Raw genomic sequence first — 20,311 nt, 5'->3', positions numbered from 1 at the left:
GCGCAAAACGCAGCCGGCAGAGTCCGACGCAACATGCGCAAACAGACGACCAAAAGAGGGAGGGGGGGTTCATGATTCACAAATGGAAGGGAATGAGCTATAAATTGGACCGCTTTTCAATGCAAATGCTTGGATGTTAATTAACACCCGCCTTGTTGATTGAAGGAGCTGGTTTGGGCCTTTGATTGAAAAGAAATGGCACCTCTGAGCATCAGATGGAGCTTTGAACTTATCTTTGATTGGCAATGGTGGAAGGAAGAAAGACTGAGAAATATCACACAAAAGGCATCTTAATTTCCCGAATTAGGGGCTGTAATGTGAGGGCCAGGCAGTTTGGATGGAGCAGCCACTTTACTAGCTTTTGGCTGGACTGGACCACAGATCTGCAGTAAATTTACATGTCTGCTCCAATCATGCTGACATCAGACAACTGCAAGGATCAAGGCTGTATATTCAGATCAAATGATTCGGATTTTAAACCAGCAATTAAATCACACAAATAAAACCAACTGTAATTAGTAAAAAAAAAAAAAGGCGTTAAATAACTGCTAAATGAGAAATAAGACTGAAATAAATGTATAGATTTGGATGTATATATATATATATATATATATATATATATATATATATATATATATATATATATATATATATATATATATATATATATATATATATATATAAGATGTATATATATATGTATTTATTATACATAATTATATATATATATATATATATATATATATATATATATATATATATATATATATTTTTTTTTTTTTTTTTTTTTTTTTTTTTTAGAGTTCTAAAGGTAATATTGAAAGGTATTAAAAGGTAAAGCTGCTGTGAAAGTATAATATATGAATGTTGAATTAAAGTGAGCCAAGGGACAAAGCTTGAGGAACCCCACAGTAAAACAAGTCTACTTTTATCTAATGATTTTTAAAAGTATTTTACAGGGTCATATCATTTAAGAAAGATTTTATTTTTTTCTAAGATATGTTTGTGTCCAGCTTGGTAAGCTAAGATGCCAGAGCTAAATTCAAGCCTCTCAGCAAGCCAAGCTTCACAGACCGGAGGTCGCCGTCTCAGAAGGTCAGAACACGTTGAATCAAAGCAAATCCATTACACCTGACTGAGGGCCCTAATGAAACAAGGAAATCAAACCTTTACTGAGCAGGGTTTTTTATTTATTTATTTTTATCATACTGAGCATGCAGATTTATAAGGTTATGAAATATGGTTCTGTATTGAAAAACTATAAATGCATGCAATTTATCATAGTTCTTTAAACATTTTATGGAAAGCTCTATTCCTGCAACAGGGGTTCAATGACATCCCCAGCTTCCCTCACTATCTTGTGCAGGGCCTCCCTTATTGGAAATATTGCAGCCCATGGGGGTCATTGCATCACCACACTCTAAACTACAGTTCTAATGAGTTTTGTAAGGGTAGGAAAGCAATAAGCGTCTCTCTCCTGCATGTTCTCACCTGGTACTCTGGGTTCCTTCAACAGTATAAAACAATGACTGTTAGCTACAGGACTATTTTGGTAAACTAAAAGTGTTCGTAGTGAGCATTACCAACGTGTTTTCTTGCAGCAAATGTTTGATTTCTGTTGCAAAAACGTTTAACAAATCACATGCAGGAGGGGAATATCCCATCTATGCCTGCATCTGCAAACTCTCAAATGTGCAAAAGAAGCAAATGCAAGATGCAGAAAATCCAGAGATAATATTTTTTGCCTATACAGGTCAGGTCTGTCCACGTGCTTTTTTTTAATGGAGTCATCTCATAGTGCCTGTGTTTTCTTGGTAGCCTACCCCACAGCAGCCGTGTGGAGTGCTGCCAGTTTCATTGCAACTAATTAATAATTTGTCTTGTTGGAAAGCTGCTGGTCGCTGAGAGCAGGTCTGGCAGTCATCTGTCATTTGCTCTTCCTGTGTGCCCCTTCAGTCTGTCTGACATCTCTGAGCAAACGCGGCCCAATACACAACCAGAAGCCCAGGGCCCTTGTGAGCAGCCAGCGAGAGCACACCGCTTCTAATGTTTGTGTGACAAAAAAGGCAAGGCAAATCCTCGCAATGGAATCAGATAATCACCCGCCTGTGAAGAGCCTGCCCCAATCCACATCCACCCAAAGTTGGAGAGCGAGAGGGAGGGGGGTGCTGGATTAACTGTCTGTTTGGCTAATAATTTTAATCTGCTGGACTGCTACAGGAACTGGCCATCAGAGAATGGAATAAACATCCAATTCTTCGCACCATTTCGATTATAGCAGCTCTCTCCATACAGAGAACCCAACCCACCCAACTCCTCTGTTACGCACTCATCATACGCAGGATTCTCAGCTGGACAAGACAGAAGCAAGAGCCAGCTGAGGGCGGCAAACTCTTGCCAGACTGTCCCAGCCTGACCTCGTGCGGTGGAATGTACACGTGGAGAGTGTGGGCTGTGTGTAGACAAGGAGGAGAGGGCGCTTCAGGTTCACAGGGTCAAGAGATATCTGTCTGGGGCACATGTGGAGCAGGAAGGAACACACAACTTGAAGGAGAGTGGGCTAATTCTGGAGAAATTCAAGTTGCAACAAAAAAAAAGGACCTTTTAGATTATTTATTTCTCATAAAACTTGCATATATAGCCAAATGCATATGTATACTAAACAGCTGCTTTGGCTTCCAACAAAATAATGTATTATATGGTTAATAATTATGAAATGCACCCCATCAACAAGTAACACTGAACCAAAAAAGAACATTTCATCCAAATGCTGAAAAATTATCATCTAAAAATGATCATCTAGGGAGGGATTAGCATTTGTATTCACCTTTGATCTGATACCCTTAAATAAAAGCTGGAGTAACAACTTGCCTTGAGAAGATTAGTAAATTAGGCTGATGATTATATGTCTAGTCAGAGTGTAAAGGCCTTTTATGAGGAGAATATGTTCCCTATTAGCTGCAGGATCTGTGCTGATTGAATTCAGCTCCATTGGTCTTAATTGAATATCTGTCCAGGGGCCACATTCTGCCATGAAAAGCTTTTGTTTATTTAAAATTGTCACCCAAATTGTGTGTTTTTGCATTCAAGGGCTAACTAAGAAGGCTATACCTCGATCCTAGAAGGTCTTCATCTTCTGCAATCCAATAAAATGCATTAAAGTCAAAGTTTGGTTTCCAGAAATCTGTCAAATTTTGGCCAAATGGAGATAAAACTGCAGATCAAACATATTCTACTGTAGTTCTGGCGAATACACGCCTCTAGATGACATTGGAGTCTAATGGTGGCTGTTTGAAGTATGGCCACTTAGATATGCTGTTTAGGATGGGGCTGTATTGCCGCACCTTTGTTCTGATAAGAGGTCCCAGCCCCCAATGACAAAGTGCGAACGATGGGGAGGGCCGCGGCGATATAAGGGGCCGGTGAAGTGTCACGGACCTTCAGAGCTTCTCTTAATGATTTGAGCTTCTGTCCTGCTATCTTCAATCTGATTTTTTTTTCCCTCATGGATTTCCTCCGCGCTTATTTCGTCCTGTGCGCCGCTTTCCTTGCTCTCATCGAGGCTTTTACGCACGAGGATATAAAGGACGCGCTGCTGCAAAAACTCGGTTTGGATGAAGTTCCTAGAATCCAAAAGAGGGATCTGGAGAACCTGCTGGTTCCTGCGCACATTAAGAACAAATACCTGTCCATGCTGAAGATGCACCACAGCCGGAGACGTAGATCTCTGCCCAGCCTGGCGGGGATCCTGAGGGGGGTTCCTGGCAATGCAGGTAAACATGATGATAGAAAAATACTTTGAAACATCCTAAAATGCCACGCATCATCTGTGATTCCTGTGCGTAATTGCGCACAAACGCTCCTTTTTGACGCACCCAGCTGAAACTAAAACACCCGTTTATTTTGTTTGTTGCTTTAGATATTTCTGGAGAGTACGTCTACTCCGACACCACCCGGCACCGCATGGTGTTTGACATGGAAGCGCGGATCCCGGATAACAGCGAGGTGACCATGGCCGAGCTGAAGCTTTACCAGCGCGCATCGCACCACAAACGTTACACTGTGGAGAAAAAGAACCACCGACCCGTCAACAACGCCCGGGTCAGCATCTACTGGGTGGAGGTGCTGCCGGATGGCTCCAACAGGACCTCACTTGTGGATTCACGGTAAGAAAAAAACGCGCACCTTTGCCCCACGCTGCATTAAAGGGGCGTCATGCGTATGGTTGTAATTGATCGTCCTTATCGTGTTTTCACAGGTTGATCCCAATTCATGAGACCGGCTGGAAGAGCTTTGATGTCACCCAGGCGGTGCACTATTGGTCCAAGACGCAGCAGAAGACACCCATGCACCTGGAGGTGTGGATCGAGGGCGAGAGACCTGGCAGCTACGCGGCAGAGATGGCCAGGAGTGTGCGCTTTACCACCCAGGAGCAGACGGATAACACCTTGGGGAAGCCTGAGCTCATCCTTTACACACTCAACCTCGAGGAGTACGGGTGAGGATTAAAATTGATCTCACATTGGTGAAATTTATCTCTGCATTTAACCCATCCCCTTGGGGGATTTACTGCACTGCAAAAACTACCTAGAAATAACTCAAAATGTCTTAAATGAGGTGTATTTACCTTTAATTTGAGTAGGTAAATAAGATAAATTGCCAATTGGTATCTTAAAATAAGGTAATTAGATGATATACACTTGAAATAAGACAATTAAATAGTTTTTTTTCTTATTTTAAATGTAAATTGTCTTGTTCTATTGGCAAAGTTTCTCACTGACCTCCTCAATTCAAGAAAAAATGACTCTAGATTTAGATTTTTTAGATCTGCATATCTGTGAGAATCAGACCACACAGCAACAAAAATTAAATCTCAATAAGAGATTTTTTTCTTATAATAAGTACATTTTTTTAATTGAGAAGGCAAGTAAGATTAACTAAAATACATTTTAATTGTCTTATTTCAAGTTAATAATATCTAATTATCTTATTTTGGCAAATAATTTTATTTACCTCCTCAAATTAAGGGTAAATACACTTAATTTAAGGAGTTTTTACTTATTTCTGGATAGTTTTTGCAGTGCAGGCTTTCTTTTTATTTTCTTTAGAAAGTTCTGTTTGGAGACTAAATATAATCAGTATTGCAAGATTTATAAAAGCTTTATTAATTTTCTTTTTTTTAGTTTTAATTTAAAAATGTGAAATTAAAAAAATAACAGGGAAAAAGGGGGAAACTGTGATTAATAATTAAGCCCCCAACTTTAAAGAAAAAAATAGAATTTCTGTTGGAAGCAGAGGTGTAGCTAAAAAATGTAGGGCCCGGACTCTTTTGCAAACCCCCCCCCCACATTTCATGCAGCATCAGTCAGCTAACCTTCCTCTCTGTTTCTCTTCCAGCTCTGCAGGCGACTGCGATGCAAACCAGAACAAAGACACCTGCTGCAGAGAGGAGTACTTCATCAACTTCCGCGCGCTCACCTGGACGCAGTACTGGATCATCGAGCCGGCCGGTTACCAGGCCTTCAGGTGCACCGGAAGCTGCAAGCAACCCAAACGCAACTACGGCTACGGAGAGCGGAGGTGCGTGGTGGCGGAGAGTTCCCCGCTGCCCATCATGTACCTGGTGAAAAAGGGGGACTACACTGAGATAGAGGTAGCTGAGTTCCCCAACATGATTGTGGAGCGATGCGGCTGCATGCTGGACAACGCCTCTGTGGTATGAAGGCCGTAGTCGTCCTGTTGGGAAATAACGCAGGGCGAATATAGTTCCTTTTGTTAGCTGTTACCATATTTAATGGTTTTTTTTTTTTTACCAACTCGTCAAGTACTTTTTATTTAAATGGACATTCAGAGGGAACGGTTCAGGCGGTACGATAAATTCAATCTCCCTCCACAAGCACTTTTAGAGATTTTGTAAATTTTAAGGTTGTTTCTTTTAAATATGAATTTGTATGAATTGTGTTAAATCTAGTGCAACCATTCAGATTCAGAGTGATTTTTTTAAAGAAAAAAAAGGCTGTATATATAATATGAATGAGTTTATGTTTGTAAAATAAAATATTGGTTTCTCACTTTGCTCCTGGTGTCCCAGTTGGTCTCAATTCACATTCATGATTGGATTCGGATGCAGCTGCCTGCGTCTTTCACCTGCTGATTTGCACTTGCAGAAAGCAAATAACCGCCCTAATGATGCGGAGCGCTGGTACACAGCCTTGGCTTGTAATGCTTTGTTTGCAGAGGGAAGCAGACCCCAGCAGCGCATACAGTGAAACTGAAAGTCAATTTCCATGATGCTGGGCTCCTTATGCATGTTTCTTTCAGCTTAGACCGGGACAAACGTTGGTCATCACAGCCAATCCCTAATGTACAGTTTACTCTCAGAGTGGGGGGTCTTGTCATTCGCTAATCTGCTGCTGAGGAGGGTCAACATGGATAGACCCCCCCTGAAAGCACAATGATCTCCTAACTCACTTTGTCAGTTTGGCTTCACACATTTAGAAACTGAGTGTCAGTTTTCCAGTCTTTCCAAAGATTAATAATCAGATTTTTGGTCTGGATTACAAGCACATGAATGTAACAGATATATACATCTAACAATAGATCTATATGCTGCAGCTCTGGTTGTCTGAAGGCTCTTATCCTACTTCAAGCTGCCAGATTTAACTCTTTCACAGCCTCTGGCAGGTATGCTCTTTTCATTTTATATTCAACAAATTACATTTCAAATGCAATACATGATAAGCATCTAAAAATTATCATCTAGGTAGGGATTAGCATTTGCATTCAATTTTAATCTCATACATCTAAATAAAAGCCAGAGTAACCATTTGCCTGCAGAAGGTTAGTAAATAAGGTAGATGATTATATGTCTAGTCAGAGTGTAAAGACATTTTATGTTTGCTATTAGCTGTAGGATCTGTGCTGATTGAATTCAGCTGCAAGGGTCTTAATTGAATATCTGTCCAGTGGCCACATTCTGCCACGAAAAGCTTTTGTTTATTTAAAATTTGACCCCCAATTGTGTGTTTTTGCTTCCAAGAGCTAACTAAAAAGGCTATACCTCGATCCCAGGAGGTCTTCATCTTCTGCAATCCAACAAAATGCATTTAAACATTTTTAAAGTCTGGTTTCCAGGAATCTGGAGGTGGAGCTGCAGATCAGACATGTTTTACTGTAGCTCTGCGGAATACACGCCTCTAAATGGCATTGGAGTCTAATGGTTTTCCAGTCCTTCCATAGATTAAGTATGGATTATCGACACATGACTATAACAGATGTATATTCTTCTAATATTAGATCTATATGCTGTAGCTCTGGTTGTTTGAATGCTCTTTATCCTTGTGGAAGTTGAGCTTCGGCTCCAGATTTAACTCTTTCACACCTTCCAGCAGGTTTGCTTAATTGATTTCACATTTAATGAATTGCATTTGAAATGCAATACATGATACGGCCGCTGCCGTGTTTTGTTGTATGTTAGGTTTTCATTCAATGCATGCTCAATGTGTCCCCTCCACTGTTTGGAAGAAGCTTAAGAATTTTATGATATTGTTTCATAAAATTTACCCTGCTTTATACTTCACATCATTCCTCCTTAACTTTTCCTCATGATGTTAATTCATAGATGTTCTGGAACAAACCTGAGACCTTCATAGAAGACCTGGGTTTTTAATTATTTAATGACACACAGGAGATATTATTTGGTTTATTAAGGTATTTTTAAATAAGTTTGCTGCACAGATCTTTATGTTAAGATGTCAGTATGTTTATTCAGATGTTTTTTTAGGGTCATTTATTCCATAATGAGCCATTATTAACGTGAGCATGATCCATTTATAGTTGATGACCTGCAGATCTTAAACTAGAATAAATATTTCTATTTTTCACTGTAGAGGTTATCACCATCTGCAGTTTATTATAGTTCAGTTTATTTTAATGCAACCAGCATTTCAGACTAACTCTATATAGAAGTACATAATTATAAACAGTACAAAAATAGGAAGAAAGAAATCATATTATAACATTTATATTTAGAGCGTGTCTCCATGTTGCCCTGTGATGGACTGGCGGCCTGTCCAGGGTGGACGGAAACGGATGGAGATAGACACCAGCACCCCTTGCAACTCCGATTGGGATAAGCGTGACGGAAAATGGATGGATTATTAGAGCAGACCTGTAGTTCTTCCTTCTTTTTGTCCCAGGAAGCTTTAACTTTAAACCCCACACTGTGATCTTATAGGAAATAACAGCACTAAAGCTTGCTTTGTTACATATCTCAAATATGAGACTTCAAATCTCATGTTTATTGATTTTATTACTTTATTTAAATACTAAACACCAAGGAATCTATAAAAAAGGCTCAAATTCTCTCTATAAATACAGCCTGTGCAGATCCTTAACAGACTATCAGTTATCACATTAAACACCAGCTTATTGTCAAATATTGTACTCAAATAACTAAAAAATATTCTGTTTTGGGATGTAGATTGTGTTTTATGGAAAGTCACTGGTTATATCCTTTGATTTTCAAACATTTAATTTTCTTCAAAACACTGCTTAGAAAGGTTATTGAACACAGGATCAACAATTACTGTTTCATCAGGAAATTTAAGAACACATTGGTACATTAGCAGCCCAAGATCCAGGCTGCTTATAAAATGTTTTTGTTAAAGGCAGAAGAAAAATCTACAAAAGTGAATGAGTCTTTGAATTTTGCAGATGTTTATATATCAGATCTGGACGAAACTTAATCCAATTTATTCACATTTGTTGTGAAATCAGTTCAGACGGCATAAAAGGAGATTTTAAAAAGACAAATGTCAAAAAGCAACAGAAACCGCTCATAAACGCTCTTCACAGGTAGGCTGGTTGAACCAAGTCAGTTTATTCTGTTAACTTTTTCCATAAAAGTTAAAAATAAAAACACAACTTAAGACTAAAAATACAACCTAGATGTAAAAACGAACACATCTGAAAAGATCCCAAAGTGTAGGTTAAACGTTAAGACCTGATTTAACACCAGCAATAAAAACAGTTTGTGTTCGACAGCACGCCGTCGCATTCTGCTCCATGTTTGTACCCTCGGTGCAAACCTCCCCAGACATTCAGCCATCAGTCGACAATGTTCAGTTTGTGTATTACAGTGTTTAACATTCATGCACGACCAAATAAACAGCAGAGGAAATAAAAACAGCCGTGATAGGCAGGCGTCCTGGACAGAATTCCCTAACTGTACCTGGATGAAGTAGAGGAAGATACTTCGGGAGTAAGGAGGCGGTATGAGCTGCCCTTACTGCCGGGCCACAATCACCAACATGACCCTCCAGAATCTAAGCCTGCTTCTACAGAAGTCGGACTAAATGCTCCTGAACGGTCAGCGATGCCATGTAGCCCTTTAGATTTGCTGGTGAATCTGAGAACGTATTTTTTTTGTTCAGAGGAAATTAGGATTAATTGTGCTTCAGCGCTCACTATTTCTAAAGACTACTGCAGTTAAGGAGCAGCTGATAGAAATTAAAATAAAGACCCTGAGAATGGAGTGGATTAAGTGAACAAAAAAAATAAAAGGTTATTTAATGGATTAACAAATGGCTTTACTTTATCCTGAAACATCCAAGCTGAATTATTTTCTGGAAACTATTTACAAATCATTTCTCTAAAGGAGGAGTTGAAGTGCTGTGGCATCGGTTTGTTTCAAAGGTTGTTTACACACCTTTGAATTAAATGAAAGCCATAAGTCAGGATGAATGTATAAAACAAAAGCAAACAAGTCGTTTTATTGTAGGTCTATTTTCTTACAAGTATGATGGTGGGAACAAAAACAAAAGAAAAAAATCATTTCTGTCGTCTCTTTTGAACTGTTTAACATTAGAGCATTGACATGTACAGTCTGATATAATCTGTCCTGCTTTCTTTAAAAAAGGTTCATTTCAATCACTTTTTAAATGTATGACAAACTACACAAAGAAAAAAAATGTATTTACAATTTGTAATAAAAAAAAGCAAATCAAAAATCACAGCACAGATAAAATGCACAACCCTGAACAGGAAAGAAATAAAAAAGCCTAAATTTCCCCACTTATACGGTTCCTGATTTTACAAACTTTTTTTTTTTTAAAAGCATGTCATTTAAAAAGTGGCTGGGAGAAGAAAAAAAAATCTAAACAGTATCTGAAAGAGACTGAACCCACAATGTAAATAGACGGACTCTATAAAAGCTCTGATTATGTTGGTGTGTCCTGCTCTCCTCGGATGGAATGTTCTCGCTCTGGATGCTTGGGCTCTTGCTTGTAAGTCAGCGGGTTGTTGAAGGTTAAAAGTGGGTTCTAGGGAAGCAAACTCAAACAGCAGGGCGGAGGGATGTTCCGTGGCTAGTGGTGGGTCCTCAGTGTCAGCCACCAGTCCATAAGAACCAAGTGTCTCAGTAATATCCAGGCTGATACTGCTGGCTCCAAGGCTTCTGGTTCCAGAACTACAGACCAGAGAGTTCAGAGTTAAAACTGGAATAAACTACACCAACATGTTAGAAATACCAGGACCTTTTCCTTCATTTCAACAAAGATATGTTAATTTTCGCTAAACTATTCATGTCTTATGAGCTTTTTCCATATTTTCTCACATTAATAGAACAGTAATGAATAATTAAACTGGAAACATTTCTATTGGTTCCTCGGTAAAACCACTTATCTGTGCAGAATTTCCAGCATCCTCATACTAAAACATGGCAGGGGGAGCATTATGCTGTGGGGAAGATTGCCATACCAGTGAGAAGCTCATATTGATAAAAAACTGGAGGCCAAGGTTCAACTTTCAAAAAGTGTCCAGCCAGAGCTACACGCCAAGTGATGTTAGAACGGTCCAGTCAAAGTAAGGAGCTGCAGCTACTGATCAACTGGAGATTAAGGCTGGAGTCGTTTCTAAAACTGGTAGAAACTAACTGATCTGTCACTGAGCAATGAAAGCTTTCAGGATGCTAAATAAGTGACATGTGAAGCAGCTGGAATACTGACCCCTTGCTGCCAGCTCTGGTTGAAGGCTTGGGCCTTGTCCATGCCGTTCCTGTTGCCAAAGTTGCCGCTGTTCCTGTTGCCAAAGTTGCTGTTTTTCTGGCCAAAGTTTCCACGGCCTCCTCCGCCTCTCTGCTGGAACTGGAGCAAAGGTTCATTTAATTAATTGCAGGCTAACAAAAGGAGCCAAACGACCCACATTCCATCCGTTTCTATTTGCATGTTTTCTAAATAAAAACAAGGTTTTATTGGGCTACTGTATAAAAACTTAAACTCAACGCTTTTTTTAAACATTTTGAATTAAAAAATGTCCACAAACTTGGAAGCAAAATCCAGTGGATTGTTGCTAATTTTATTTTTTTGGAATCTTATGAAGACACCTACGTGGGCAGGAGGTCCCCTGTTGGCGTTGCGGTTCATGTTGCCTCCGCCTCCTCTGTTCATCTGACCCCCTCTGCCCATTTGGCCGCCTCTGTTCATCGGACCGCCTCTGCTCATGGGTCCTCCTCGGGGTCCCATGTTTCCTCTCATCGGTCCACCTCTTGGGGCTCCGGCCAGGCTGGGGAGTGGACCGCCGCCGCCCCGCCTAAACCCGGGCCGAGGGACCCCTCCCCTGAAGATTGGTGGAGGTATACAGCCACGGGGGAAACCGCTGAAGACGCCGCGAGGGCCGGGACCTGTGAGGATCAATGAACCATCGTTAGTTGGAGCCTGAGAGCCGATCGTAGCACATCCCAGTCCCAAACATCTCACCTCCTCTGAAGTTGCCTCTGTTCTGGAAGTTTCCACGACCGCCACCCCTCTGTCCTTGTCCACTGCGTCCAAACTGGTTCTTGCCTCCCCGGCCGCCGCCACGAGCTCCGCCTCCACGAGACCCGCTTTGATTACCGCCTCTCTTAGGGGTGCTGCTGCCTTGGTTGGGCTTCTTCTCAGCAGGCAGGGCCGTCTTGCTCTCCTCCTTGTACTGCTCCAGCAGCTTGGCGGCGTCCTCCTTGGGCAGCTCGGCATACGTGACCTCACTGAAGCTTTCTCCTTCCTCAGGCAGGGCGTAGAAGCCTGGATGGGGCAGCAGATCACCACAGGATTAGGAACTGAAGAGCAGGCGCTAAGGTTGAACATTTTAGGAAGTTTTACCTTTCATTTTGAGCAAAGCGTGCTCCGGAACTTCCTTGCCGTCACTCTCCACCTTCTTCTGGACTCGTTTCTTGTACTCCTCGTCTGAAGGGAAGACCACCACAGCCTTACGCTGGAACCCGGCAAACAAACACATCTTCCTCTTCTGGCCGGGTGCAGACAGGTTAGTCTGAAAAATAAAACAAATCAGTATTTCCTCATCCAGTTTTATGTATCAAACAGGATGGCGTTCCGTAAATGGGAAACTTACATGATCCAGAATGTAGTTCCTCTTCTTGCGAGCGGCGATCTCAATGAATTTTCCCAAGAAAAGTGGAGCTCTTTGGGAAATGGCGCTCAGCTTGGTGATATCCTTGGACTGGCGTTTCAAGCTGTTGATCTACATTCAAACGAGAGTAATCGTTATTCAGATTGAAATCTGGCGCCATCTTTTGCCTGCTACAGAGCGTCTGATGGTACCCACCATCATCTTATCCACAATGGTGTCGCTGCTCAGGATGTAGTATTTCCCAGGGTTCTGCTCAACCTGGTTCTTCACCCAGGTAGTTTTCCCCGAGCCCGGCAAGCCAACCATCACAATGATCTACGAAGGAGGAAACACTGGTTATAGTGAAATCAACAGCAGAATAATGGACAGAAAAACCTCGCTCGTTCACTGACCTCACAGTCAGCCTTAGTCTGGGGGCCCTTCAGGCCTCGCACTCGCTCATCAACAGGGATTTGCTGCAGGAAGGTGTAGCCCTCAGGCTGGGGGAAGTACGGAGTCTCCATCTGGCCAAAGTTAAACTCCACAGCACAGTTGCGACAGATAACATGTGGGAAGAGAGCCTGGCCATTCAGACAGTCTTTAAGGACCCTGAAGGCAACAGCTGGTTCTCCACCATTCTTGGCAAAGGAGATAACGACCTCCTCACCCTCAAAGTCCTACAAAACATAAAACAGGTACAAAAAATGTAATCTAAGCATTAAATTGTACTAGATGCAAATAAAGTTATTTTATTAGTATGCAACAATCTGAGGCAGTAAAATTAACCCTTTAGAAAACTGATCACTTTGTGTGAAATTGCAAGTTAAAAATAATAAAAGTAAAGAGATTAAATAAGTTATTTTAAGGTTCACTTTCAGCAGATAATTGAAACTGCAGCTTTAGCAATACTGCTTCCGTTGGTAGTATATAAATATCAAAATAGAAGTTTTAATCAGTAAATTTATTATACTATAAAAAGTATCAATATATCCCTCACAAGTTTCCTTTGATTCAAATAATGAAAACAGACCTCAATACATAAAAAAAAAATTTCCAATGCCAAGACAGAAATCAGGGTGTATGTATATATATATATATATATATATATATATGCTTAATATCTGCAGGGTTTATTCAGGAATGAGCAACTCTAATTTAATGCTCTTAAAAATAAATGTAATTCCATCAACAAGTACCCATGATTCTCATATGGGAGACTTGGAATACTCTAGCCTTTTCTCCGCCTTGTTTTCAGAACACACTGCTTTATAATTAACTGTAAGATGTTCTGTGCAAACACACGGAACCAGTTGTATCTGATGAAATTGTTTTTATAAATTTTTTTTTTTTAAGAAAGCATTTTAAATGCCACTATAATCACATTTAATTTTAATACAAATTAAGGCCTTAAATTAAAAAACTATAATTTAATGACTTAATGAATCACAGAAACCCCGACCAATTTGGTGAATTTATCTCGTAAATGGCATGAAATAAAATTAGTGCTTATTGAAATATTTCCAATTCCTTCCCAAACACGTCTATAAATGTCATCTTACAATGAGGCAGCAGATGACGTCGTTCTCCTCGTACGTTTCACCAAAGTCTTCTGTCACACAGTTGGTGGTCTTCTTCCCTTTGCAGGAGTATCCGTAAGAGAACTCCTCCTCACCTAAATAGCAGGAGAAAGACGGTTAATTTTACAAAACCCACTAGAGGGCAGCGTTCAGCATTGTAGTGCTTAGCAGCACTGTTCTATAAAAGATAAGCTAGGAGTCAATATTCAATATGATATTATATACATATTCAATATTATTTGAGCTAGAGAAGCAGAAGCAGATGCAGACTCACCCAGAAGCAGAGTACCAGTAGACAGGGACCATCCAACCTGAACATCATTAATCTCTAGGTTCTTGCTGGAGATGTGCTTCACTGAAATCTTCTCTGTCAGCTGGAATCGGATGAGAAAAACGGCTTCAACAAACTGATTTCTACGCCACCTTAACACCTCATGGTTTAAAGTCTTAAAGGGCACAATGAGGAACATATTTGCCCTGATATAGATGTGATATCAGTAACAGACCTTCATCTCAAAGCAGGCCTTCCCCTGGTTTACACCATAGGTCCCCTTTCCTCCAGACCACAGATAAGCAAAGCTCTCCATGATTAGAGATGAAGCGCTGTAACGGTCACGTGACACCTTAAAGTGAAGGTCGCAGTTGTCTAGAATAGACAAAATAAGAAAATTTAGTCCATAAACAGTTAAATTTTATGTTTTGGGCAATGAGGTAAAAAGAAAAACCTACAGGTATCCAGGCAGACTTTCGTCTCATCACACTCTTCATCTTCTTCCTCCAAGGGGGGTACAGGAGACTTAAAAGAGGCGCTGGAAAATAAAACGCCAGCAAGTCCATCAGAAAAGCAACACTTGAATGCAAATGCAGGTATATATATTGATGTGGGAACCACTTGCTGAAGGATAGAAACAAAATGCTGAAAACCGAGAGAGAAAAATATATTCATATTTTGGAAGTGAGCCTGAGATCTTTTTAGATTACCGTCTTTACTGTAGACCTTAGCAGGTACTTACCTTTGAGCGTCCATCCAATACTAAAACATGAAAAATAAAAAGAGGAGACCCGTAACTCGCCCCATTGTGCCAGGCTTGTGGAGAAACTCTGGAGTTTGTGTCCTCAGGACTGCAGTGGAGTCAGCTAGTTTAAATCTAAAGGTCTGCTAGAGGGAGGGGGGTCATGCTCGCTTTTTGCACAGGGGATGTACATCTAAAACCCTGATCACAGTTATGTGACATAATATCATCATCTTAAGCCAATAACTTATTTACAAAAAGGAGTCCCATTTTCAGCACCACTGTTACAGATCCATATAAACTCATTAAAAACATACTATAAGAACCGGTATGTGGCAAAGCACATCTTATCCATCACTGTGGTATGGCTAGGTTCAGTGATGCTATGGGCCTGCTTCACCAGGATAATTAGCAAGAGTACAAGGCCGATTATTTTTAATCTCATCCTGTAGAAAATGTCTCAGCCTTGTAAGAAGGTAGCGAAGACTTAAGGCTCAGCTATCAACCAGATCAGGTTTCATGACGCATTTATCTGCTGTGGTGCTAATAATTAAGGAAACTGAATATATTATTTAAAAATAACATTTAACAGCATGCACTAACAACAAAAGGTAAGATTTTTCAAAGGAATTAACTAGATCATTCTGCTGCAGCAAAGTTCTAAAATGTTGAAAATGGTAGGGGATCGGCCTCAATAAATTGTCCGTCAGGAGGGATTTTTCCTGCAGTTTGATATTTCTGCATCTTTTTGAAACCAGACTGCTAACAGCTCCGGACTGTTTACATTTTGGCTGCTGAGAGTCAAAGTCAAATACTTAAATCTTTGAGGACTAAAGAATTTAAGATATTTGGTTTGTTGGGAGAGGACAAAAGTTTATCCCTATAATATTGAAAAAAGTAAAAAAAAAAAAAAAAAAAAAAAAAAGGTTACAGGAAGGAAATGCTTTTGTTTTCTTATTAAAATCAGCTCACCATAACTTTGTCTCCATCCTCTAAAACTCTCACAAACTACAAAGAATCTCCAAGAATATTTTCCCTTTTTTGCCCGTTGATCCTTGGGTTTATCTGCAGCGCAATGAAAACAAAAACACTGACCAGGAAGTAGGTACATGTACACAAACTCACACACACCCTTACATGCAGACCATGCATGATGTCACCTATGAGAGGGGGAGAAGCCTTGCAAATGCACACATCCAATCACACCATGAGGACTGACACAGGATATGATACAGAGATATCAGTTGAACATCATACAGTCAGTGAAATAAAAACAACAAAAATTAAAATAAATAAAACCACTGCGGGGTAAAACGATGGACGATCAATAGCGAGCTCCTCCGTGGGCGTTCCAAAAAATAAAAAAACTGGGACTAAATCCTTCAGAGCTACGCCCCAGCTGTGGACCCCTCATCCTTTGCCTCTCAGCTAAACCCAAAACCCTGAGTTTTAATTAAGAGTACATCAGCTACTTTCACTGGCAGCTATGAAAGCAGCCTCTTTTTACACTGAGGACACAACGGGCTTTCCTAAAACATAAGTGGCATGAGGAACAGATGTGGAAATTCATAGAAGTTAGAGAGATGCACTTCTGCTACAGAATGCAGTCTAAAAAATACATTTGTGAGTGGGCACTGTAAAACAGTAAATGGTAAGGCTCTTTAAAGCTAGTCAGGGATGACCCTCAAATACATGAAAAGTGTTGTAGATAATATATGATAAAATACTTCAAAATGAGGATTTCTTTCCTCTTGCTAGTGAAGTGCATTGGCAGTTAAAGCCAATACAGGTCAACAAAGCTATGCATGGCGCTTCAGGGATGCCGAAGGCCATATTTGCTCTGTCCCATCCTTACCAGCTGTATTTGTTCTCTTCAATAAATTCAAAGTAGCCCCTTCCATGTTCCTCCCGGCGTCTCTTAACACCCTTCTTATTCTTCTGATCAGCATTCGTGTCTTTGTCCGCATCCCCTTTGAAAATAGAACAAAGATATAGAATGAGGTGCTCCTTTTTGAGACAGAGAGAGGTCGGACTGGCAGTGGGGTGTTGGCCCACAAAGCCCGTTCATTAGTGTACACTGTGTCCACCATAATCATCATTTATAGAGGCAAAGCCTCTGGGTTACACTTAAACAATACAATAAAAATGTCATGACTTGTAACAGTTCTTAAGACCAGGTAGTATTTACAACATAAACTGGCCCAAATGTACAGAAAAAGAAATGTTTTCCTGGGGCTGGAATGGAAAAAGGTTGCTAAAAGTTACAGAACAATAACCCTGCAAGGCAGGGAGCAAACTTACATTGAGGTCTGTGACCTTTAAGAGGGTCTACAGTCATCAGGGATAAATGGATCATGCAAAAAAGCTACCTAGATCTGAGTTACCAGTACTTCAACCTCTACTTTCGGCTATATAACCTAACAAACTCCCAATCGATATCATTTAAGCACATCCTTTTCATACACAGATAAACTGAACTGCTCAGCGTTGCTCCTTCCTTACGCATGGCTTTAGGTTAACAACTTCAGAGATTCCCAGCCTTGTTTGATTATAATGCTGATGTTATATATAATCTGAAAGCTCGCCAGGCTGTAAATTCAGATGAAGCTCGGATTAAGTTGGGTCACCATTTAAAAAGTCCCCTCCATCATGCTGATATTCAAGCAGATAGAGATTCAAATAAAAATAAAATTGCATCTTTGATTTGAAAATCTGCACATGGGTGTTCTTCTCCAAGTGTGCTAGGCTCAGGCGAAGACCAGAGGAGATGGGGTCATCAGTGGAGCGGTTTTGTTGGTAAGCGAACTGGAACGTGTCGGATGTTTGAGAGAGACTGGAGATGATGTGTTCTTTAACCAGCCTTTAAAAGCACTCAATGACTGGAGTCAATGCAGGCCGGTAGTCATTCAGGTAGGTGACCTGAGGCTTCTACCTGATATAGAAGCCGCAATTACACTACCCTCTGAAAACCGATCCATGCCGGGCTTGGTTCCTTACGACCATTTACCCACCACTCCTTTCGTCCTGGTGGCGATCTAAGGTACTACTGCTCCCTAGAGGTAAATGGCGGCGACAGGAAGCTATGTTTTGTCATCATTGTGATATTTCGTTGTTTGCGGAGAGACAAGCAAAGAAGGCAGCCTTTAGTGAGTGGACTTGACGGAGTCGGCTTTTGGGAATTGGGTACCACAAATGATAGTCTAATCAGGGCTAACAGACGCAGGAAACGACAACACGAGTTGAGGCTCATCAACCGAGCCAGAACTGAACTAGTCCTAATGAACTAGTACCAGTTTAGCGCATTTCGGTTGTGTCTGGAATGGTACAGTTCAGTCATGCATGGCATTTACAATCAACAGTTATCGCAGTTATTGTGCTCGGACCAATCTCTGCATTGTTTCAAAAGGGTAGGGTAGTGTAAATGGGGCTGCAGTTCTCATGGGCTCTTTTGTATTAGGCTTGGGGGCATATAAACAGCAGTGATGCTAACCACACTAAACTCTCTGGGCAGATAGAAGGGTCTGCAGTTAACATTCAGAAACTAGATGTCTGTAGAGCAGAAACTGACCACTAATCTTGCATTTTTACACCAGCTGTTAATGTATACATAGAGCCCATCACCTCTATTCTTACCAGTTAGTTCTTTGTTTATATCGTCGCGGAATAGCGCGAGGCCCTCCAAGCTAATATCACTGTCTGGTATCTTTTTTGGAGAATGTTGATTTAGTTGGGGATCATCTATTTTGCTATCCGCTGAGCAGACGTTGGATTGTGGGATTGATGGGTTTGGTGTTCCTTTGAGACTCCTTCTTAGCTTCGCTGATACCCCGGCTCTGCAGCCCCTCTTTCGCTGTCTCGTAAACTTCTTCCTCCGGCTTTCTAGGCCTGGCCTGCTCCTTGAGCTCGCTGTTATGTTTACATCCGTCCGTGGCACTCCGCAGCTTTTTAAAACTGCAATAAAGCCATTACAATCGACAATTGGTTTTCAGGAAAGTATATTTAAAAAAAATAACATTTTCTGTACTTTAATGTTTTGATTAATAAAGCTTAAAAAAAAATTGACTTTTAAACGTTAGGAAAACCAGAAAAAGTGTAAGGGGAAATTAACGATTTTTGAAAGTGTAAAAAAAAAAAAAAAAAAAAAAGGGATCAGAATATCACTTTAGAACAGCAATTTTCGTTCGATAGGGAAAACAAATTAAATTATAACAAAAAGTGTGTAATCACACTTTGTAATCATAATCCAAGCAAATTATCTGCCCTTGTTGCCCAAGCCTGGCATTACTGGTCAAACATAACGGTTGGGAACCTCTGAAATGCTAACAGCTTTAGCTTCCTGTCAAACAAAGGGAATGATGCTAACTAGCACGGTAACCCCGTAACAAAACGAAACAAAAAGCCGAATCAAGAGCCATTTTTTGAAATAACCGTCGTTTACTTCGGTGCCGTTTTCTAAAAAAGTTTCACGTATAACTCTAACCTACTTAAATATATATTAAAATAGCCACATTAAGAGAATACGCGCCATAAAATTAGCTAACCGAAGATGCTAGCTGGCTACGTGTTAGCCTGAGCGCGGCCTAGCATGGATCCCGCTGTGACCCAACATGGACGCTGAGCGGAGAACGCTGTGAAACCTAACCGGCCCCAACCCGTCATTGAGCCAAAAAAACAAACCGGCATCCAACCACGGTCCATCCAAACCAGCCATTTTTTTAAAATCCAAGCAACTTCTCAAACTCACCCTCTGCGGCGTTGTCTCCGCGCTCACCGTCTTCAATTTTTTCCATATCGTCTACATCAGCCTTGAGCATGGGATCCATTTCGTCATCTTCTTCCCCTCCGTCTTCCCCCTCACCCATCTCTTCGTCCTCGGCGTCGCCGTTGCCGTCGCCTTTATTCTCCGCTTCCTCCTGGTTGGCCTCCATGCTCTCCTCTACCGGACCCTCGCCTTCCTCTTCTTCTCCCATGCCCTCTCCCTCTCCTATACACTCTTGTTCCACCGACTGTTCGAACCCATCATCGCCCGAACCTTCCTGAGCCGCCGAGGAGTCTCCGGCGAGGGCCTCTTCATCCAACGCGGCCTGCAGGCGATCCATCAGCTCGGCCTTCAGCCCCTTATCCGACAGATTCCGCTTCTTTAGCTCGTCCTTCAGCTCGTTAACTTTGAGCTTCTTCACGTTAAGGGTGCTCATTTTTATAGATAAACGATACAATTGTTAATTAATAAATAATAGGTCGCCCTTTGTTAATGAACGTAGCTCGTTACCACGCCGAAAGTCAGCGGATATGCAACCGATAGCTCAACAGCAGAGGTCTGTCTGTGCTGAGGCTGCG

The 20,311-nt window shown here is 41.0% G+C and overlaps 2 protein-coding genes across 3 annotated transcripts; one reads left to right on the top strand and one right to left on the bottom strand.

Moving 5' to 3' along the window:
* The first annotated feature begins 2,890 nt into the window (after positions 1 to 2,890).
* Positions 2,891 to 6,076, top strand: lft1 (lefty1). Its single transcript, XM_038308547.1, has 4 exons — positions 2,891 to 3,773; positions 3,920 to 4,166; positions 4,259 to 4,498; positions 5,398 to 6,076. The coding sequence occupies exons 1-4, from the start codon at positions 3,506 to 3,508 to the stop codon at positions 5,720 to 5,722; spliced, it is 1,080 nt and encodes a 359-aa protein (XP_038164475.1). The 5' UTR covers positions 2,891 to 3,505; the 3' UTR covers positions 5,723 to 6,076.
* A 2,785-nt stretch (positions 6,077 to 8,861) lies between these two features.
* Positions 8,862 to 20,302, bottom strand: hnrnpub (heterogeneous nuclear ribonucleoprotein Ub). Of its 2 annotated transcripts, XM_038308577.1 has the most exons (15): positions 19,719 to 20,302; positions 18,608 to 18,925; positions 16,830 to 16,944; positions 14,691 to 14,770; positions 14,468 to 14,607; positions 14,236 to 14,335; positions 13,944 to 14,056; positions 12,798 to 13,061; positions 12,601 to 12,720; positions 12,388 to 12,516; positions 12,138 to 12,306; positions 11,757 to 12,059; positions 11,388 to 11,680; positions 11,007 to 11,144; positions 8,862 to 10,468 (listed from the first exon to the last, which is right to left on the bottom strand). In XM_038308577.1, the coding sequence occupies exons 1-15, from the start codon at positions 20,167 to 20,169 to the stop codon at positions 10,418 to 10,420; spliced, it is 2,784 nt and encodes a 927-aa protein (XP_038164505.1). In that variant the 5' UTR covers positions 20,170 to 20,302; the 3' UTR covers positions 8,862 to 10,417. The 2 variants fall into 2 exon arrangements, with proteins under 2 accessions (XP_038164505.1, XP_038164506.1); XM_038308578.1 differs by lacking the exon at positions 18,608 to 18,925 and having other exon boundaries at positions 19,719 to 20,300.
* Positions 20,303 to 20,311: the final 9 nt, after the last annotated feature.

Source organism: Cyprinodon tularosa, unplaced genomic scaffold, assembly GCF_016077235.1.
Source record: "Cyprinodon tularosa strain WSP-4 unplaced genomic scaffold, ASM1607723v1 ctg64, whole genome shotgun sequence".
NCBI classification, from domain to species: Eukaryota; Metazoa; Chordata; class Actinopteri; order Cyprinodontiformes; family Cyprinodontidae; genus Cyprinodon; species Cyprinodon tularosa.
This window is presented reverse-complemented; position numbering and strand designations above follow the sequence as displayed.